Source organism: Rana temporaria, chromosome 7 (genome assembly GCF_905171775.1).
Source record: "Rana temporaria chromosome 7, aRanTem1.1, whole genome shotgun sequence".
Taxonomy (NCBI): domain Eukaryota; kingdom Metazoa; phylum Chordata; class Amphibia; order Anura; family Ranidae; genus Rana; species Rana temporaria.
In genome coordinates, this window is record NC_053495.1 from 181886439 (window position 1) to 181909265 (window position 22827).

General features: G+C 45.2%; 1 protein-coding gene across 2 annotated transcripts in view; it reads left to right on the forward strand.

Annotated features, from left to right (window-relative positions):
• The window catches only part of LOC120945980 (uricase-like), a 27067-nt gene extending 5273 nt beyond the window's left edge, over window positions 1–21794 (forward strand). For both annotated transcript variants that reach the window (XM_040360588.1, XM_040360587.1), the window contains 5 exons: window positions 5347–5425; window positions 13309–13495; window positions 18660–18783; window positions 21421–21504; window positions 21659–21794. In XM_040360588.1, the coding sequence (XP_040216522.1) occupies window positions 5347–5425; window positions 13309–13495; window positions 18660–18783; window positions 21421–21504; window positions 21659–21733 (549 nt within the window). In that variant the 3' untranslated portion in view covers window positions 21734–21794. The remainder of the gene's footprint in view (window positions 1–5346; window positions 5426–13308; window positions 13496–18659; window positions 18784–21420; window positions 21505–21658) is intronic.
• The last annotated feature ends 1033 nt before the right edge of the window (window positions 21795–22827 follow it).

The following is a 22827-nucleotide window of genomic DNA, read 5'->3' on the forward strand; positions in this document are numbered from 1 at the left end:
CAGGCATGACATGCTCAGTACAATCCCACTTAAGGGACTCATTTAGGGATGTGGGCACCATTTACATACTCCACTTTAACTAGCAATTGTATTATATAATGGTTTCAGCTTAGTCCAACAAAGTAAGGTTCACTGTATCATACCTCCCAACTTTTTGAGATGGGAATGAGGGACACCTACTAGCAAAAGTATGTAGGCATAGGACACGCCCCTTGTCACGCTCCCTTAAAGGAGAATTTACCAAAAATTAAAGATTAGTTAAACCCACAAGGGCTTTTTTTTACCGCTACTATTCCTTTTATTGGTTTTTGAAATTTACAAATGCAGCAATTTAGAAATTGGATGATAGGTTTAGCACTGGGAACACTTTTTTGAAAGATAAATAGTGCAATTGTATATACAACTATATAGATTAGACCAAAATGAGGGACAAATGAGGAGGAAAGAGGGACATTGCTCCAGATCAGGGACAGTTCCTCCAAATCATCGACAGTTGGGAGCTATGCTGTATGCTCAGACTTTGTGCGTACGAGTGCCATTTTGTTTTAGAACGTGGATATTGATATACTCAATTTACAAAATGCAGGCCTCTCTGAAGAAGTTGATGCAACAGAGAGACCTTTGTGATTGGAGGAGAGACAGTCATGTGATTTGACAGGTCATGTGACTCGACTCAACTCCTGGCTTTTTTTTTTTTTTTGTCTCAGCTTTATTTAGTTTCTATTGGGCTCTACCAGTTTTGGTTTCCATAAGCCAGCCAACATGTATTTGTACAGAATATTGCTGGGATTTATAAATGTGTGGAGGCCTTTATTGTTTTTTAAAGCCAAGTAACAAGTCCACTGTTTTTAATGGACCCCTTTAGTGATCAAAGTAAAAGTGTAGATTTAAATCCAAATTTTGGCTATGCTGCAGCTTGAAGGAAAAAAAAAAAACAGCGGCACATTTATAAACCACAGAGCTGCTCATTAATTTGTGGAGAAGGCAGGAAACGCTCACGTTCTCTCTATGAATGTTTTACTGAGCAAATCCGAGTTTGATTAAAATTTGGTCAAATCAGGAAGTAACATGAATTCAGTAATAAAGTACGTTGTAGAAGGAAGGGTTGTCAGCACTTAGATGTTTAGACATTTAGGCCCGGATTCTCAAAGAAGCGCCTATCTTTAGGCGGGCGTAGCGTATCTCAGATACACTACGCCGCCGTAACTTAGAACGGCAGGTCCCGTATTCAGAAACAACTTGCGCTCTAAGTTACGGGGGCGTTGTGTATCTGACACGGCGTAAGCCCGCCTAATTCAAACTAGGCTGGTAGGGGGCGTGTTGTATGTAAATGTTTCGTGACCCCACGTAAATGACTCTCTTATCGAACGGCGCATGCGCGCGCATGCTCAGTATCACGTCGAATTTTCAAAGTAAATTACGCCCGCTCAATGCTTAGGCGACGTGAACGTAACCTACGCCCAGCCCCATTCACGGACGACTTACGCAAACGACGTAAAATACGACGCTGTTCGGACGTCCATACCTAACATGACTTACCTCTGCTTTATAAGGGGTAACTTTACGCCGGTCCGACGCCTTACGTAAACGACGTATCTTGATACACCGGGCACACGTACATTCGTGAATCGGCGTATCTAGCTAATTTGCATATTCTACGCGGAAATATATGGAAGCGCCCCTAGCGGCCAGCGGAAATATGCACCCTAAGATACGACGGCGTAAGAGACTTACGCCGCTCGTATCTAGGCAACTGTGAGGCGTATCTGAATCTATGAATTAAGGCGCGGAGATGCGACGCCTCACACTCAGAGTTACGACGGCGTATCTGGAGATACGCCGTCGTAACTCCTTTATGAATCCGGGCCTTAGTTACCAAAGAAAGAAACTGAATGGGATAGGAATAGGGATGTGTCATAATTTACAGTAAACCCTAACTGGATGACATTTAGTTTGCTAAAGCACTGCTATTTGCACCTTTTTATATTGTTTTTTTGCATCGTATACAATCAACACCCCGATTTGCCAAAAGCAACAGCCATGTTGGCCAAGGACCCCATCCATTAGCCTCCTGCTCAGGGACAAGATGGGGTACACACTCACCTGTAATGTGGAGACACTCCACCATTTTTGGTCACTAACAAAGCACTACACCCCAAGTCACCCCCTCCGGTCAACTAACTAGAAGCTCCTCCACATTGCCAAGACCCGCTACAAATCAAAAGGCGAATGAAGATTCGCAGTCCAAGGACCCCCACTATGGATCGCTCTACCGGCGGACATCCACATGGAAGAAAACCATCTGGCCTTCAGGAAGAAGCTTAAGACCCATCTCTTCTGAAGACACAGACGGACACTGGCTGCAAAAGCGCCTTGAGGCGATTTAGTTGGCGTTTGTAGCGCTATACAAGTTACTCATTCATTCACTCACATTCTTTAGGCCTGAGAACCACATCTAGCATTATGGATTGTCCATACAATCTGCCTTTCAATGATTTTTACTGTAGCATGAAAAGGGGCTCGTGATTGGCTGTGTGTTGCTGTGCAAGTTACTCCTATCCCTATACCAGAATATATTGGTGCAGCACCCTCTAGTGTGCTAGGTGGTTAGTGTAGAGCTGTTGGTATAGGAAAATTTACTTTAGCTCTTATGCCCTGTACACACGATCGGAATTTCCGATGAAAAAAGTCAGACGGAATTTTTTCATCGGATATTCCGACCGTGTGTGGGCCCCATCGGACTTTTTTCGTCGGAGTTTAGAAATAGAACATGTTTTATTTTTTTCCAATGGAAATTCCGATCGTCTGCGTGGAACTTCGACGTAGAAAAAACAACGCATGCTCAGAATCAAGTCGACGCATACTCGGAAGCAGTGAACTTTTTTCGGCTCGTCGTAGTGTTTTACATCACCGCGTTTTGGACGATCGGAATTTGGTCTGACAGTGTGTATGCAAGACAGCTTGAACGGAATTCTGACGGAAAATTCCATCGGATTTTATCCCATCGGAAATTCCGATCGTGTGTACAGGGGCATAAGCCTGAGGCTATTGTCTTTAATCTGACTGAGTGAACGTCAGATCTTCACGAGTGATCCAGCTGATGTCTTCAAGCAAGTGTGTGCTGGAGGAAGAGGAGTTGTACATAGAGAATGTATATAGGAAGTGTTGTCCCTGAAGTTTGTTGTTGAAGTCAATGGGCATCCCATAACCTCACATCCTATCCAAGTTTTACCCTCAATAAATAACAAAAAAAAAAGTCGCGGACTGTTCTCTGTCCCGAGAATGCCTGTGCAAATTAGGTGTGACTTGCTGTGGAGTGTGGGGATTCTCAGTTTAGTTGAAGCTCCTTTGGAGGTACACTAGATTGGGAACAGAGCCAGCTAACTACACCTGCTAATCAGCAGATGCCTAATAAAAGATTCTTTGGTTGACGCATTCTTCACCTCCTCAATTTCAGTCCTGACATTAATAATTCTGCACAGTGGAAGTCCAGCCTTACCATAGGATGGCTGCCAAACACTTCCATTTTCCTCACTGTAGGTCCCTATAGTTGGGTTCTCCAATAAAGCCTGTTCTCGACCTACACGAAGGGTAGCAATCCAGAATTTTCGGGGGCACCTCGTGGCACAGTTGCAGGGTCCACAGCCCAGCTATCAGCAGCTTGTCAAAATCTATTGAAAGGCTAAAAATCTGCAGTGACCTGGATGCCATACCAATCTGTACTCACCTTTTTGGAGCCATTTGGGTTCAGGGATCTATGCTTCGAACGCAGGAAATTCTGCATTCGGGAGTATTCGTCGCAGAACTCATATTCCCGGATCACGAGGTACCACTCAGCACAAGCATCAAGCCACCACGTATTTCAGCCTTTCAAAGATATGACAAGGTGCCAGGGATGGACTGCGCATAGGGGGACTACAGGGAGTTTCCGGTGGGCCGATGGCTCAGTGGGCCGTTGTTTTAAAACAGAGATGTTCTGCTTGGAGGACTTTTTTTAAATGCCCTGGCAGTGGCCCCCAGTGTGAAAAGCACTCTGGCTTTCACACTGGGACTGCAGCAGAAGTGTTTTTTCAGTCGCTTTACAAGCGCCTAAAAAACGGCCTCAGTGTAAAAAGGGGTCCTACCAACTCACCCCCCTCTCTTTTACACTCACTCTCTTTTTTTCTTACACTCACCCCCTCTCCCTCAAACCCTCCCCCTCTCTCTCTCTCTCATTCCCCTCTCTCTCACCCTCTCATGATATACAAAAATGGAATGTAGGGCCTTTTGGTGGGCGTGATTTTTCGGGGTGGGGGCAGCAATTTTATTGAATAAAGTGGGCCGGTCTAGATGAAAGTCCAGGCCGAATTTTGTCCCAGTCCAGCCCTGCATGGTGCTGGCAGCAGGATGGACGCTGCAACTGTGACACAAGGTGCCTGAAAATACCAGGATTTAACAGTGAAAGGCCAAATAGCCCATGTGCATATAGCCTGTGAGCGGCAACCTGCCGATCACAATCTACCTGTCAACCGCAGGTAGGTGACGTGTAAATCATGAACAGGTCCCTGCTTTGCCAACCCCCACCACTTAGGTGCCTGTCCTCCCCCACCTCTGCCCTCCTCCACCACTGTCATCCTCAATGGCAGCACAGCTCAGGACAGGACTGAATCCCCAGCCGCTTGCTGGGTATTCAGATTTTAAAATGCTGTTTTCCAATGATCCCCTGTATTTTCCTCTTGCAGCAGCTGAAAGCCAGCTTCTCCTCCCTCCCTCCCCCCACCAGCATTCAGCTACTGCAGGAGGAAAATCCAAATGCCTCCCACGCTGCCCTTTCTTTCCTTGTTCCTCTCTTTTCTGCTGCCTTCCCCCGTACACCCCCCCCCCCCCCCCCCCCCCCCCCCGATGTGCTCTCCTTTCACTAAAGCCCCCCCTCCTAAAAAATTAAAATTGTATTAAGAATATTGTAAAAATTTATAAAAACAAGAACTACTGACATCGTCCACTGCTATGACACTGTCCTCTGTTCTACTGTCCAATTTTAAGGTTGGCTGAGTTTATATTTTTACAGTGACATTTGTTCTATTATTTTTTTCTAAGTTGTCCTTACTGTTTTTAGTTAGGCCTTGTTAGTTGGGTTTTTTTTTTTTTTTTTTAGAAAAGGCACCGAACCCTGGTGATCTTTGACCTTCTTAATGTTGTTCAGGTAGATCTCTACCTCTCCAAGGTTGCCTACCCCCTGATATATCCTGCTATAACTTATTTGCTTGATAAGTATCCTTCCTTGTGTTTCTCCAACCTCATCATTATACACAACCTTAGAGCCGACGCTTGTCACATAAAACATGACTTGTCTCTGCTGTGTTGTAGGATGGGATGCAGCATGTTCACGCATTTATCTATTCATCAGAAGGTGTTCATTTTTGCGAAGTGGAACAAAAGCGCGGAGGTAAGCTTATTTAAGAAATTATTTTGATGTACCTTGCTGTAAAATGTAATTATTTTGTATTGCAGTACACAATCAATGACAATAGAATGATTCATATTACATTGTACATACACACGCACCTTAGAACCGACATCTCCAAGCACATCTTCTTCTTTTTGAGTTCTAAGTGGGTGATTAAAAGCATTGTAATTCTGTGTCTTTCTGCTCAAAAAGTGGCTATTTCAGTTTTTATCTGTTTTATGCTTTGATAAAGGTAAAACGTCTGCAGTATTTTACAGAGTACATCATTCATGTCTCCAAAGCTACTTTCAGGCCCCGTACACACGACCGAGTTTCTCGGCAGAATTCAGCCAGAAACTCGGTCGGAGCTGGATTCTGCCGAGAAACTCGGTCGTGTGTACACTTTTCAGCGAGGAACCCGTCGAGGAACTCGTCGGGGCCGAAAAGAGAACATGTTCTCCATTTCCTCGTTGTTCAATGAGGAAAGTCGGCCCGCCGAGCTCCTCGGCGGCTTCCACACTGAACTCGACGAGGAACTCGATGTGTTTGGCACGTCGAGTTCCTTGGTCGTGTGTACGGGGCCTCAGGGGTACCCATCAGAAAACCTGAATTTTGCTTTTTGGATGATCTGGTTCTAGTTATATGCTCTGTCCTAACCCTAATTTTGCTGGACTGTTTGGTTTGCATTCGCATTTCGCGATGTTGCATCATCTCCTTCCTGCTTCTCCCCCTTTGATTTGCCTTCAGCTATGGTTTCGCTCTGTTGCCGTAGTAATGGCAATCGAGCTAGAGGCCTGGTTTTGACGCTACGGCGAATTCGCAAGATTTGTAAAGGCAATCATAGTAAGGGCGGAAATTAAATCCTGAATTGATGCAAGAAACAGCAGTAGAAATGGCGCAGCCAATACCCGGAAGAGAAGATAATCGAAATAAGATAAAAAAGGTATTTCCTAACCTCGGTTTTGGCCGATTTATAAGTGTTTTAATTTGCAATACTTAGCAGTATATATATATATATATATATATATATATATATATATATATATATATATATATAAAAATCGTCCTGGCTTTACTTCCTCTCTAAGGTAAGTATCGGACTAGGCTGTCTGTAATCAGCACTGCAGAGGCATTTGTTTTTGTACAAGAAAACCTCACCAATTACAAGCAGTCAGTAAGTGCCGGTTCACACTAAAGCGACCCAAGTCGCGCGACATGAGAAATTCCATTGAAGTGAATGAGAGCCGTCTTAATGTACACTACTGAAGTCGCTCCGACTTCAGAAAAAGTTCCTGTACTACTTCAATGGAAGTTGCTTCCAAAGTCAGGTCAGTGTCTTAACTGAAGCAACTTTACAGGAAGAGAAAACAGTTTTCTCAGGCCAACCCCTCCCTCCCACAGAGCTGATTATTGTTTGATTGGCCACTGGCAAAATCGCCTGTCCTAGAGGCAACTTGAAGTCGCGTTGTAAGTTGCTCCAAGTCACGCTGAAGTCGTCTCACAAAGTCGCGCTGGAAGTCGTGTTGCCCCTGTGTGAACTGGCACTAAGAGATTTATAACTGTATAGCTGTTGCATAATGTATTCCAAGTACAGTGGGACCAGTTTTGAAGTGGAAGATGTTGACGTTTAGCTCACGTAATAGCATTGATTAGTAAGTGTGCCTTTCAATTCCTTAGAAATGCACCTGTCCAATTAAAGTCTCTCACCAGACAGTAACAGGGAATTCACTTACTCGTAGGTGCCCAGGAGAGGCATGGGCGAAGCTCCAAGTTGGAGATATCAAAATACCTGGAGGTTGGGGGGGGGGTGCTTTGGGAGGACAGGAAGAGTTTGAGGGCAATAAGTCAGTAGATAACATTCTTATCCTATAAATGATGAAACCAATTACAGGTTTGCTCTAGAAACTTTCATGGGGTAGTTTGGCTGCTACATCATGGGAAACAAGCTGCCCATGTGTTGAAGAATTCTTGGCTGGCCAACGCAGTTTGGTGAGTGTATATAGATGATACAAAGCACATACAAGCCTTGGAGATGCTTCTAAGGCGGCCTTTCTCAACCTTTTTTGACTCAAAAGAACCCTTGAAAGAACTTTCAGGTCTCAGAGAATCCCTGCCAAAAATGAATATACCCATACCATGGTGGGTAGTGGGAAGAGTGCCCCTTGCATTGGTGGCAATTGGGAAGAATTCCCTTCTATACGGATAGCTAGATCATTAATGTCATTGGTAACTTGTCTGCGAGGTGGACATTGCTCATTGCTCAAGAAACCCTAGCAATTTCTGGAGGAACCCTAGGATTCTGTGCAACCATTGGTTGAGAAAGGTTGTTCTAGGGGATGACCCTGAGGATGTATAAGCTAAGCCACAACTTCCTCTGGGTACTCTGGGCAGAGATAGATAAATGTCAGATGGTGCCCCAGTGAGAGAACCCATCTGTCAGGGTAAGCATAGCATGTATCAAAACCTTCCTCGGCACAAATTGCCAGCTCTCAAATTGAAGCAATTCCCACTGTATAGGGCATTAACCTATGGTTTGGACAATTGCAAGCCAAATCTAATACAATCCAGCCATTCTGCCCCAAGCTGTACTTAGAATTCTACAGGCTAACCGTGCGTATTCTGCTTATACCTTCCACCCAAATTGTGTTCATTCAGCAAAGATCAGAATAAACAACTCTGAGGACAGAACACACAGGGACCATCATAGGGAATGTGGGTCAGAAGTACAGAGGTAATGAGTAACAGGGCCAGGAACTGGAACAACTTGCAGCAATGGAGCACCTGATCACACAAATAATAACCACGCTTGTGCCTTCTACACTGTAGATATACAGAAGACCATGTGTTTAGAAAGAAGTATGGGAAGTATTGGGAATATTTATCAGTGCCACAGACTATTATTATATTGCAGCTGTCTCATGCACACAGGGGGCCAGATTCTGATACATTTACGTTGCTCCACGGCAGCGTAACATATCCCATTTACGTTACACCGCCGCAGGTTTACAGCGTAAGTTCCTGATTTACAAAGCTCTTACCTGTAAACTTGCGGCGGTGTAACGTAAATCCGTTTGGCGCAAAGCCACCTAATTCAAATGGGGCGGGCACCATTTAAATTATGCGCGTTCCCGCGCCAAACGTACTGCGCATGCTCCGTCTGGTAAATTACCTGACGTGCATTGCGCTAAATGACGTGGCACGGACGTCATTTGTTTAGACGTTAACGTAAATGGCATCCAGCGCCATTCACGGATGACTTACGCAAACGACGTGATTTTTTAAATTTTGACGCGGGAATGACGGCCATACTTAACATGGCTTAGAACACCTAGGGCTCAGCCCTAATTTTACGCGGCGTAACTCGACGGAAACAACGTAAAGTTAGATCGACTGGCAGCGCGGACGTTCGGGAATCGCCGTAACTAGTCATTTGCATATTCTACGCCGACCGCAATGGCCTCGCCACCTGGTGGCCGGCCTAGAATTGCATTCTTAAGATCCGACGGTGTAATTCAATTACACTTGTCGGATCTTATGGCTATCTATGCGTAACTGATTCTATGAATCAGTCGCATAGTTAGGACGGCCGGAACACAGAGATACGACGGCGTATCAGGAGATACGCCGTCGTATCTCTTCTGTGAATCTGGCCCAGGGTTATTAGCCTGTAAAGGCACCTTTATGTTGACCCATGTATCCATGAACACATGGGCACTTACAGGCGTCTTTATAAGAACAGCATTTTACAGGATGAAAAAAAAAGAAGATCACAAGAGCACTCAGGAGAGTACCAAAAAAAATGCTAGACACACCTAAACACGTGTAAATGCGCCTAAATGCCAGAAGCGTTTAGGCAAGTTTGAGCATTTGAGCATTCCAATAGGCAGAATAAACTACAATCCTGGGCAGTGGAGTCCATTATTGCTCAAACACTTGACGCGCTTAAACATGTGTACATATTGCAATACGCAGCTTTAGGCGCGTTTTTAAGCAGCTTTTGTCCTGCCAGGAGAAAAGGCGTTCAGAGGGGCTAAACAGAAGCCCTGTGTACATGAGGCCTAACAGTTACTGTACCCCTTAATGGCATAATTTTTACAGGCAGTAGTATTATGGTTTCCACTCCAGGGCCCGGACAGGGGGTGGGAGGAAGGGAAAGCTGCCCTGGGCACAGTGTGTACTGTAGCGATGGGGGCGCCGCAAGGCTGACAGGAGTAAGACAGTTACATCACTACTTCTGTTAGTCCAGCGCTGGAAGGAGAGGAGGGGAGAGCCAGGCGGAGGTGCAGGCTGTGCTCTCTCTCTCCCTCCTCCTAAGCTTAATGAAGGGGGGTGCAATTTGGCATCTTTGCTCTGGGCACTGGATGATTGGTCCAGAACTGGCCATACCCATTTTAAAAATCAAGCAAACAATAAAATCCACTTATATGAATTGTTTTTATCTGTCAGTGGATTTGTAGTTTGTCGGTCTGTCCAGCTCACTTTTGTAATTCAAATAACTCTGCCAGGCCAGCCAGGAAAGCGTAGTCACTTTATCTTTTAAAGAATTTAAACTGATCTCTCACCAAATATAGAAAGTGCCCCCCAGCCCACCTAATGTAAAAATGCTGCATTCCACATTTTAAAGAAGCATCCGCTGGGAAAGTTACAAAATCTACTTTTGCCAGAAGTTCCTATGTGAAAGTGATGTAACAGTCCTTCCGCTGAGATCCTGGGAATGCTGAGGATCATGTATCTCGTGATAAGTTGCAAGGATTCTGTTCTAGAGTCTTGCCTTCAATTTTGCAGGAAGGACTGTGATGTCACCTTTTTGGTTCCAAATCCAGGTGTAAGTCAAGTATATTTAACTTGGTGCAAGGTCTTCATAAGTACTACATTGGTGTCACCTCTGTACCCCCACCTGTTGCTTGGACAATGCAAGAAAAGCAACAGACTGATAAGTCACCAACTTTGTTCACTCTGCGATTTCTGCTAGAACCTGATTGGGTCCTAGTGCTGCCCCTCTCTCTCCCAGGCTATTTACTGTTATGTAGATGATGACAGGGGACTTATGGAAAACCAGATCCAGGTACATATTCTAGCTGTATATCAAATAAATGTTTTTGAAATTTACAACCACATTAAAGTGGATGTAAACCCAAGAAATTTGTATTTCTTTTTTGATGTCACAATGTACAGTATAAGATTTCCTATCGTCTGTGCCCAGTCTTGCCACACAGAGTTAATCCAGCTCTGAGCAATCCTCTTTTATTGTTCTGTGAAATAAAACGGACTTACAGAGAAAAACCTTAGTCCGTTCCGCCCCCTTGTTGTGAGTGACAGGTTATCTACATATCTCATGCACTAGCTTGGAGACAGGCATTATATTTTAATTCCCACCCCCACTCCTTTTCTGAAGTCATGTGGTTACTTTTCTGGATTTCGACTGGATGTTAGTGATCATAGCAGAATTTAGTGTAAGGAATACACAGGAAAAAATCCATGTTGACAAGGGGAGTGTAGAGGTGGGTGGGGAGTCTACTGACCTCACAACTTCACCCACCGAGCTCCAGACAACAGATCCAACCATATAATCTGCAGTTTTTCAGTTCTTATAACAGACAGAGGGGAGACATTTGACAGGTAAGGATACATGCAGGAGGCATTTATATCCTTATAGATCAGCACTATGGCAGTAGTTTAGAAAGGATGAGAGTGGGTTTACATCCACTTTAACCACTTCCTGCCCGGCCTATGGCCGATTTACGTCCGGGAAGTGGTTGTGAAATCCTGACAGGACGTCCATGGACATCCTGCAGGATTTCATGCCGCGCGCGCCCGTGGGGGTGCGCAGCGCGGCGATCGGTGATGCGGGGTGTCAGTCTGACACCCTGCATCTCCGATCTCGGTAAAGAGCCTCCGGCGGAGACTCTTTACCACGTGATCAGCCGTGTCCAATGACGGCTGATCACGATGTAAACAGGAAGAGCCGTTGATGGCTCTTCCTCCACTCGCGTCTGACAGACACGAGTATAGGAGAGCCGATCGGGGGATCTCCTGACAGGGGGGGTTCGTGCTGATTGTTTATCACCGCAGCCCCCCCTCGGATCGCCACATGGACCACCAGGGAAGCCCACCCTGGACCACCAGGGTGGGCCAAAAAATAAATAAAAGCATGGAAAAAAAAAAAAAAAGATGCCAATCAGTGCCCACAAATGGGCACTGACTGGCAACATGGGTAGATCAGTGCTGCCCCACAATGTCCATCAGTGCCACCCCAAGTGTCCATCAGTGCCACCCCAGTGTCCATCAGTGCCACCCCACAGTGCCCATCCATGCCCAGTGCCCACCTATCAGTGCCCATCTGTGCCACCCATAAGTATCCATCAGTGCCACCCATAAGTGCTGCCCATGAGTGCCCATCTGTGCCGCCTATGAGTGTCCAGTGCCGCCCATGAGTGCCCATGAGTGCCCATCAGTGCCGCCCATGAGTGCCCATCAGTGCCGCCTATGTGTCCCCATCAGTACCGCCTATGTGTGCCCATCAGTGCCGCCTATGTGTGCCCATCAGTGCCGCATACCAGCGCCACCAATCAGTGCCACCTCATCTGTGCCCGTCAGTACTACCTCATCGATGTCCATCAGTGCCATCTCATCAGTGCCCATCAGTGCCGCCATATCAGTGCCCGTAATTGAAAGAGAAAACTTATTTACAAAAAAAATTACAGAAAAAAATAAAAATGTAATTTTTTTTCAAAATTTTCAGTCTTTTTTTAGTTGTTGCGCAAAAAAAAAAAATGGCAGAGGTGATCAAATACCACCAAAAGAAATCTCTATTTGTGGGGAAAAAAGGACGCCAATTTTGTTTGGGAGCCACGTCGCAGGACCGCGCAATTGTCATTCAAAGTGCGACAGTGCTGAAAGCTGAAAATTGGCTTGGGCGGGAAGGTGCGTAAGTGCCTGGTATGGAAGTGGTTAAAGTAGTACGAAAGGCAATTTTTTTTTTTTTTTTTTATAACAACCTCCTAATAATTTGCAGACTTCATTAAAGTAAACAATTCCTTACTGTACATTATGAAAACTATTACAAATTGATTATTGTTCCTTTGCTTCCCAGAACTTCTTGATGGGGAACGCTCACACCTATTGCCAAAATATTAACTTCATTGGGACGACATGTGCCATTATGTCCAGTTTGAATGTGTATGCTTGACCCCTCAGATAAAATTTTGAGGACACTGCCTCGGAAGCAGGGCGCAAGTCCTGCGGGAACGAGTGGGAACGGAGCTCCTGCACTTTTTTCACAGCAGGAACGCAGTTCCCTTTGCAGGACTAGAGCAGCCGAGCCGCCCGAGCCAATCCTTCACTAAGTGGTGATGCCCAGCTCGAGTCACTGTCAGGGGCAGGCGAACCTTAGTAATTCTTTATGTTACAGGCCGCTTCCTGTATATGGATTCATCAGGGAGTGTGCGGGTATTCCGTCACTTCCTCGATGCCGCAATGTCTCCTGGGAGCTTTTGTCATTGTTCCCAGGAGACATTGCGGAGGTCTGCCGCGAGTTATCGCGGGATTTAGAAAGAACTTCCGTAAAGTTCTTTCTAAATCCCGCGATAACTCGGTTTAGTAATTATGCATGTGAGCGTATCATTTTTTTTGGTGGGAGTGGATCTTGGGTGGGAGTTCCCACACTTTTTTCCCCAGGACTTGACCCCTGCTCGGAAGTCACTGCCAATCCCTCCCATTGGAGGAGGGGTCAGAGGCGGGTCTTTTGTGATTCATGTCCTCTTCAACTGCCACACGTCTCCCTATACAGTATATACAGAAATATACTTAATACCATTGTTATTACTAACAGCAGATTTGTCTTTATGTTCTTTTTCTTCGTTTTTTGTCCGACTTGTGTGTAGGTCAGCCAGTGATTCATTCTGGGATCAAAGAACTTCGGGTCTTGAAGACAACGCAGTCCGGGTTTGAAGGCTTTTTCAAGGATAAATTCACAACACTCCAAGACGCGAGAGACCGCTGCTTCTCCACTGTGGTCAACTGCAAGTGGAGATACAACACCAACCATGGGGTTAACTTTGATTCTAAATGGTGCGTAAAAAGACTTAAGCCTTGTACACACGACCGAGGAACTCGACGGGCGAAACACAGTGTTTTCCTCGTCGAGTTCCTTGTTAGGCTGTCGAGGAACTCGACAAGGCAAGTTTCTCCATTCCCGTCGAGGAAAAATAAGACATGCTCTCTTTTTGGCTCGACGGGTTCCTCAACAGTTTCCTCAGCAAAAAAAAAATCACAGCAAGTTTCTTGCTGGTTTTTGCCGAGAAACTCGGTCGTGTGTACGAGGCCTTACATGACCAGCACACAGCAAATCCTTAATTTTTCCTACAGAGGTTTGAAGAAAGGAGGTTTAGAAATGTAAATTTATAGAAAAACCACAGCTTTCGGATCTTAGGGCTATCTATGAGTAACTGATTCTATGAATCAGTCGCATAGATACTCTGAGAGATACGACGGCGTATCAGAGATACGCCGTCGTATCTCTTCTGTGAATCTGGCCCTCTGGGCCAGATTCAGAAAAGAGATACGCCGTCGTATGTCTGAGTCCGGCCGTCGTATCTATGCGCCTGATTCATAGAATCAGGTTACGCATAGATCTCCCTAAGATCCGCCAGGTGTAAGTGACTTACACCGTCGGATCTTAGGCTGCAATTCCAGGCCGGCCGCTAGGTGGCGCATCCGTATTATTACGCAAGGAATATGCAAATGAGGAGTTACGCCGATTCAGAAACGAACGACTGCCCGGCGCTTTTTTTTTACGTCGTTTGCGTTCGGCTTTTTCCAGCGTATAGTTACCCCTGCTATATGAGGCGTAGCTAATGTTAAGTATGGCCGTCGTTCCCGCGCCGAGTTTTGAATTTTTTACGTCGTTTGCGTAAGTCGTTCACGAATACGGATGGACGTAATTTACGTTCACGTCGAAAGCATGACGATTTGCCGACGTAATTTGGAGCATGCGCACTGGGATTCAGTCGCGGCCGGCGCATGCGCAGTTCGTTCGGCGCAGGGACACGCCTGATTTAAATGTTACACGCCCCCTACCCGCGGAATTTGAATTCCGCCGGGGGATTTACGTTACGCCGGCCCAACTTTACAGGCAAGTGCTTTGTGAATAAAGCACTTGCCTGAAAAACTTGCGCCGGCGTAACGTAAATAAGATACGTTACGCCAGCAGAAAGATCCGCGGATCTTTCTGAATCTGGCCCTCTGAGATTGCTTTGTACCCCTTTCCAACCTTATGCAGATCAACTACTCCTGATTGTATGTCTTCAGATAGCTCCTTTTTGTGAGCCATCAGCTCATGCTTCTTATAAACAGCAATCTTAAAACGCAGGCCAAAACAATGAAAATAGTACTGCTCAAATGCCCCTCCAAACCTGTGTCTGTTGGATCAGCATGTGTAAAGACTGATGCAAGACAGACAGAATTGGCTTGTTAGGCTCCAGTAGACTTAAAAAAAATGGTGGCTGTCCGCACTCATACCAGGCGCAGCCCATCCATTAAGGGCGCATGGGCACCTCCTCCCCTTTCCGTTGCCGCTGCCACCCCCTATTCATGCATTCGACCCCTTTCAGGATGCCAGACACATCAATTACAGCGGCAGTTTTTTTTAATTTATTTTTTGGAAGCACTTTATTAGAGCCTGAGGCTCCAATAGGATTCAAAATGGAGTGGGCTCCAGACGCAGAACATTGCACTCGGAGCAGGGGTGGACTGACAACTCGTGGGGCCCCCGGGCAATAGAAGATTATGGGGCCCCCGGGCTTACAGATGGCCACCACGCCAGGAGGCAGTGCAGAGGCGGGGCAACTAAAATCTCTGGAATTTCACATCAAAAGCATGTCGGTTTTGGACATATCAGGGACAGATGTAAAAAAAAACACAGATTTTTACATACTGTCCCTGGTTTTACTGAGCCTGGCAACCCTGATAGGGCCCCCTAGTGGCATGGGGTCCTCGGGCGAGTGACTCAATGGTCAGTCCGCCCCTGGCTCGGAGCCCACCCAGGTGTGTTAGAATAGCGAATGAACATTCGTTATTCTAACACTGAATCACCTCTCTGCCAATTAGAAAGCGTGGGTCTGATACCCGTTTCCTGTTTGGCTGAAAGGACAGGCGATCCTATTGGATGCCTAGGAGGAGGAGGGAGATGCATGGCGTAAGCCACCATGATCCACAGAAAGAGGAAGGAAGAAAGCTGACCCCTGCCTGCTTCCTAGATTGGGTAAGTGCGGGTTTGATGTCCCGACCATCCTCCTGGAGGGGGGCTGGGTTTCCGCTGGCCGGACGGACCGGGGGCAACCCCCAAAAGAAAAAAACACCATTCGCCACTGACTCACAGATATCCTGTCGCATAAATGTGAATGAGATGGGTAAAAGATGTCTTCAGCTCCTGTTCTCCATTTGTAGAGCACTGATCAGACGCATTTCGCCCTCTTCGGGGGCTTATTCATACTTTTTCCTCCAGCTCTGTGAATGTTTTTTGTGTGTGTTCAATAAAGACATGAGCAGTTAGAATTGTTTGTGTTATCAGCTTAAGCACAGTGGGGTAGATTTACTAAAACTGGTGCATGCAGAATCTGGTGCGGCTGTGCATGGTAGCCAATCAGCTTCTAACCTTAGCTTGTTCAATTAACCACTTCCCGACCTCCTCATGTACATATACGTCAGCAGAATGGCACGGACAGGCACATGTACGTACCTGTACGTCCTCTGCTAGACGTGGGTGGGGGGTCCAATCGGGACCCCCCCGGTACATGCGGAGGTCGAGTCCGCTTGGGGAGCGATCCGGGACGACGGCGCGGCTATTTTGTTTTTAGCCGCTCCGTCGCGATCGCTCCCCGGAGCTGAAGAACGGGGAGAGCCGCGTGTAAACACGGCTTCCCCGTGCTTCACTATGGCGGCGCATCGATCGAGTGATCCCTTATATAGGGAAGACTCGATCGATGATGTCATTCCTACAGCCACACCCTCCTACACTAGTAAACACATACACAGTGATCCCTAAATCCTACAGCGCCCCCTGTGTTTAACTCCCAAACTGCAACTGTCATTTTCACAATAAAGAATGCAATTTAAATGCATTTTTTGCTGTGAAAATGACAATTGTCCCAAAAATGTGTCAAAATTGTCCGAAGTGCCATAATGTCGCAGTCACGAAAAAAAACACTGATCGCCGCCATTAGTAGTAAAAAAAAATAAAAAAAATAAAAATGCAAAAAAACTATCCCCTATTTTGTAAACGCTATAAATTTTGCGCAAACCAACCGATAAACGATTATTGCGTTTTTTTTTTTACCAAAAATAGGTAGAAGAATACGTATCGGCCTAAACTGAGGAAAAAAAAATTATATATGTTTTTGGGGGCTATTTATTACAGCAAAAAGTAAAAAATATTGCATTTTTTTCAAAATTGTCGCTCTATTTTTGTTTATAGCGCAAAAAATAAAAACCGCAGAGGTGATCAAATACCACCAAAAGAAAGCTCTATTTGTGGGGAAAAAAGGACGCCAATTTTGTTTAGGAGCCACGTCACACGACCGCGCAATTGTCTGTTAAAGCGACGCAGTCCCGAACTGTAAAAACCCCTTGGGTCTTTAGGCAGCAATATGGTCCGGGGCTTAAGTGGTTAAGCTTTGGCAATAAAACCTGGAAGCTGATAGGTTTCTTTGCAGAAGTGAGCCTGATTTTATACTCTTTATTAAATAAACCACATTTTGTTTATGTATTGTTATGAATTAGATTAGGATCAGATCCAATTTTTTGCCAAAAAACAGTTAAGGCCTAGTGGTTCACATACTTTTTCTTGCCACTGTATGTGTAGGAGTTTGTGTCTATGAATGTAATAAGTAACTGAGATGCTGCTGGGCTTGGTAAATAACGGCTAAAAGCCATTGGTGTGCGCAGCCTATTGCATTAGGGTGTGCACCCCAAAGATCAAACACATATGCATGTGTGTGTGTATATATATATATATATATATATATATATATATATATATATACACACACATATATACTGACTGTGTCAGTAGAGCAGAGATTGGTGTCAGTGGGCACAGCATTTTTTCATTTTTATTATTTATTTTCAAAAATGTTTACAAAAAATGTAAGTGCCCCATTAGGGGGCGTTGGTGAAATATTAGGGGTCTAAACAGGGGGATTATGCTCCACAGGGGGTGATTAGGGTGTTCCCAGGCACACCTTGCACACCCTGGCCCAGATTCTCAGAAGAGATACGACAGCGTATCTCCAGATACTCCGTCGTATCCCTGCGTTGCGCGGTCGTATCTATGCGCCTGATTCTTAGAATCAGTTACGCATAGATTTCCCGTAGATCCGACTGGCGTAACTGTGTTACACCGTCGGATCGTAACTGCATATTGACACTGGCCGCTAGGTGGCGCTTCCGTCTAATTCCGCGTCGAGTATGCAAATTAGCTAGATACGCGAATTCCCGAACGTACGCCCGGCCGACGCCGTTTACGTTAGGCTTGTCGCGGCGTATAGTTGCCCCTGCTATATGGTGGCATAAGTGCGGAGTAACAATGTTAAGTATGGCCGTCGTTCCCGCGTCGAAATTTGAAAAAGTTATGTCGTTTGCGTAAGTCGTCCGTGAATGGGGCTGGACGTCATTTACGTTCACGTCGAAACCAATGACGTCCTTGTGGCGTACTTTGGAGCAATGCACACTGTGAAATTCCACGGACGGCGCATGCGCCGTTTTGGGAAAAACGTCAATCACGTCGGGTCACAGTCCATTTACATAATACACGCCCCCCTGATCCAAATTTGAATTAGGCGGGCTTACGCCGGCCGATTTACGCTACGCCGCCGCAACTTACGGAGCAAGTGCTTTGAGAATACAGCACTTGCCTGTGTAAGTTGCGGAGGCGTAACGTAAATCAGATACGTTATGCCCGCGCGAAGATACGCGGATGTACAAGAATCTGGCCCCCTGTGCGCACGCCTATGCTAACAGCGCAGCTGAAACATTTCTCCTTCTTGGAGAAAATACTGCTCCGGGTTCCTTTCAGTGCAGGTTTTATGGCCAAAATTCTATGCCACATCATTACATGATCTTTGCTAAAGGGGAGGATCAACCACTTCAATCTCAGATTCTCCACTTCAACAAAGATCACATGACCAACGTAATTAATGCAATTTGCTTATGAATCGTGTGATGTTTTTTTCTTTAGGCAAATTATGAAGGACATAATCATGGATACATTTGCGGGACCATATGACAAAGGAGAGTACTCTCCATCCGTCCAGAAGACTCTTTATGAAATCCAAATGTTGGGTCTCAGCCGGATTCCAGAGGTATTCTCATCTGTCCATAAGTAAAAAAAATGGTTCCCTTCCCCCCACAGTTAGAACACACAATAGGGAACACAGTTAACCCCTTGATCGCCCCCTAGTGTTAACCCCATTCCCTGCCAGTGACATTTACATAGTAATCAGTGCATATTTATAGCACTGATCGCTCTGTAATTGTCCCTGGTCCCAAAAGTGTTCGACCTGTCCGCCACAACATCGCAATGCCGCAAAAAATCGCAGATCACCGCCATTACTAGTAAAAAAAAAAACGCGTAGCGTAAATCGGGCGGGCGTAAGCGTGCCTAATTCAAATTCGGCTGAGGGGGCGTGTTTTATGTTAATGGGGGGTGACCTGACGTGATTGACGTATTTTACGAACGGCGCATGCGCATTCCGTGTACATATCCCAGTGTGCATTGCGGCAAAGTACGCCGCACGTTCGTATTGGTTTCGACGTGGACGTAAATTACGTCCAGCCCTATCTACGGACGACTTACGCAAACGACGGAAAATTTTCAAATTTTCAAATTTCGACGCGGGAACGATGGCCATACTATTCCAGCTATTTGATGGAATAACTTTAGGCCTGAAAGTGCGTTACGTAAACGGCGTATCTTTACTGCGTCGGGCAAGCGTACGTTCATGAATCGGCGTATCTACTCATTTACATATTCTAGGCCGACCGCAATGGAAGCGCCACCTAGCGGTCAGCCTAAAAAGTACACTTTAGGATACGACACTTACGCCGCTTGTATCTGAGCCTAATTTAAGCGTATCTGGTTTCCAGAATACGCTTACATTTGCGTCGGCGTAGATTCCGAGTTAGATCGGCGTATCTACTGATACGCCGGCCTAACTCTCTGTGAATCCCCCTAATTGTGTCTTTTTCAAAATTGGCGCTCTTTTTTTGTTTATAGCGCAAAAAATAAAAACCGCAGAGCTGATCAAATACCACCAAAAGAAAGCTCTATTTGTGGGGGAAAAAAGGACTTCAATTTTGTTTGGGTACAACATCGCACGACCGCGCAAATGTCAGTTAAAGTGATGCAGTCCTGCATCAAAAAAATAGCCCGGTCATTGGGCAGCCAAATCTTCCAGGGCTGAAGTGGTTAAGGGACGTGCAGGATTTTCTTCCCCAAACAAAATCCAGCACATCCCCACTGACAAGACTCACTGGCTTGTGCTGTGTCTAATCACACTCTACCCGGAAGTGCAGGTGACACTCTGCCGCCGTAACCAGGGCCCCCATCAGGGGGGTACAGGCAGTACACCTGTAAGGGGCCCGGATGGCAACCCCCCCCCTTTTTTTTTTTATAAAAAAATTAAAAAATAGTTATATATATATATATATATATATATATATATATATATATATATTTTATTAAATGGCCCAGAAGTCCCCAGGGCCCCAGATGGCTACCCCCCCCTTTTTTTTATATATATATTTTTTCTTTCTTTTATTTTTGTAAGGGACCCAGAGGTCCCTAGGGTAACCCACCCCCCCTTTTCTTATTTTTTCCGTCAGCACCCAAAGCCCCCCGACTTCAATTTGCGGCAGCACCCCCTGCTTCTCAATTCGTGCCCCCCCGCTTCTCAATTCACGCCCCCCCCGCTTCTCAATTCACGGCCCCCCCGCTTCTCAATTTGAGGCAACAGCACCCCCCCCCGGTTCTCTGCTCCAGGGGGCCCATGCCTGAAGCTGTGTAAGGGGCCCCATAATTCCTGATGGCAGCCCTGGCCGTAACCCTACGTGAGGTGGTTGGCAAGTGGATATAATAAAAAAAATCGATAACAAAGCTTTTCTGTCTCAAAAAATAAACTTAATTTGTGTACAGCTTTGCATAATGGAATAATTGTCAGTCAAACTATCACAGCACTGAAAACGGATACATGGCCTGGTAATGAAGTGGTATTACAAGCTGGTACTTAAAGAGGGGGTTCACCCTAAAAAAAAAAAAAAAATTCTAGCATTAAATCAAGCATAGTAGCGCGAGCTACAGTATGCCTTTATTTTTTTTTTTGGCCCCGTACTCACAGTTTAATCCCGTAGTGGTTTCAGACTCCACTCGGGGAATGGGCGTTCCTATGCATAGGAAAGATGATTGATGGCTGGCTCTGGCGCGTCACGCTTCTCCGGAAATAGCCGAAATAGGACTTGGCTCTTCACAGCGCCTGCGCCTAGTCTGTGCGCGAAGAGCCGAGACCTACTCCGGCTATTTTCGGGAAGCCGGCCGTCAATCATCTTCCCTCTTCATACGAACGCCCATTCCCCACGGGGATTCTGAAACTTCACTATGCCATTAAACAGTGAGTACGGCGCCAAAAAAATAAATAAAGGCGTACTGTAGCTCGCGCTACTATGCTTGATTTAATGGTAGATTGTTGTTATTAAGGGTGAACCACCGCTTTAAGTGGTTAATCTGTTATCCTGTTTACAGTGAACATAACACCAATGGTTCCTCTTTTGATATAAATCACCTCGTGGCCGTTACTTCTGCTTTTTTAATGCAATTAATAGAATTGTAAAGAAAAAGACAAAGGGGAAACAGAACCCATATAGCTCAAGTAGCCATACCTATTATTTGTATTTATCCTCACTTGTACATGGTTGACACTCACAGTAGTATCATTTTTTTTTAGATTGAAGAGATTGAAGTTATTTTACCAAACAAGCATTATTTTAATATTGACATGGAGAAATTTGGCCTAGTCAACAAGGATGAGGTAAATGATCTGAAATCCCAATACTCTTGTGGTTAGAAGGGTAACATTTATCTGAATTATATTTTCTTGATGTAGCTTTCAGGCTTTTGCTGTTCTATATTTTAATATATTTTCACAGAAAAAATTAATCATTTATATCGTATTTTTTAAACAGATCTTGCTTCCCTCAGACAAGCCCTATGGAAATATCACTGGCAGTGTCCGAAGAAGAATTCCATCTAAGTTATAATTTTTACTTACCAGTGTGATTTACTACTGCCAAAAATAAAATATTAAAATGATTGCATTCACCTAAATTGTACTTTATTTGTTTAGGAAGAAAGATTTTGTTTTCCGCTAAATTATTATTATTATCCACTTAAGACCCGGACCAAAATGCAGCTAAAGGACCAGGCCCCTTTTTTGCGATTCGGCACTGCGTCGCTTTAACTGACAATTGCGTGGTCGTGCGACGTGGCTCCCAAACAAAATTGGCATCCTTTTTTTCCCACAAATAGAGCTTTCTTTTGGTGGTATTTGATCACGTCTGCGGTTTTTATTTTTTTGCGCTATAAACAAAAATAGAGCGACAATTTTGAAAAAAAATGCAATATTTTTTACTTGTTGCTATAATAAATATCCCCGAAAAATATATAAAAAAACGATTTTTTTCCTCAGTTTAGGCCGATACGTATTCTTCTACCTATTTTTGGTAAAAAAATTGCAATAAGCGTTTATCGATTGGTTTGCGCAAAATTTATAGCGTTTACAAAATAGGGCATAGTTTTATTGCATTTTTATAAATTTTTTTTTTGTTTACTACTAATGGCGGCGATCAGCGATTTTTTTTTGTGACTGCGACATCATGGTGGACACTTCGGACAATTTTAACACATTTTTGGGACCATTGTCATTTTGCAAAAAATGCATTGTTTATTGTGAAAATTACAATTGCAGTTTTGGAGTTAACCACAAGGGGGCGGTGAAGGGGTTATGTATGACCTCATTTGTGTTTCTAACTGTAGGGGGTGTGGCGTCATCGATTGTGTTTCCCTATAAAAGGGAACACACGATCGATGACAGTGCCACAGTGAAGAACGGGGAAGCTGTGTTTACATACAGCTCTCCCCGTTCTTGAGCTCCGGGGACCGATCGCGGGACTCCAGCGGCGATCGGATCCGCGAGTCCCGCGGCTGTGGTCACGGATCTCCGGACCGGGTCGCGGGCGCGCGCCCGCGACCCATGGCTGGGCATTATACAATCACGTACAGGTACGTGATTGTGCCCAGCCGTGCCATTCTGCCGACGTATATCAGTGTTAAGTGGTCCTTAAGTGGTTAAACA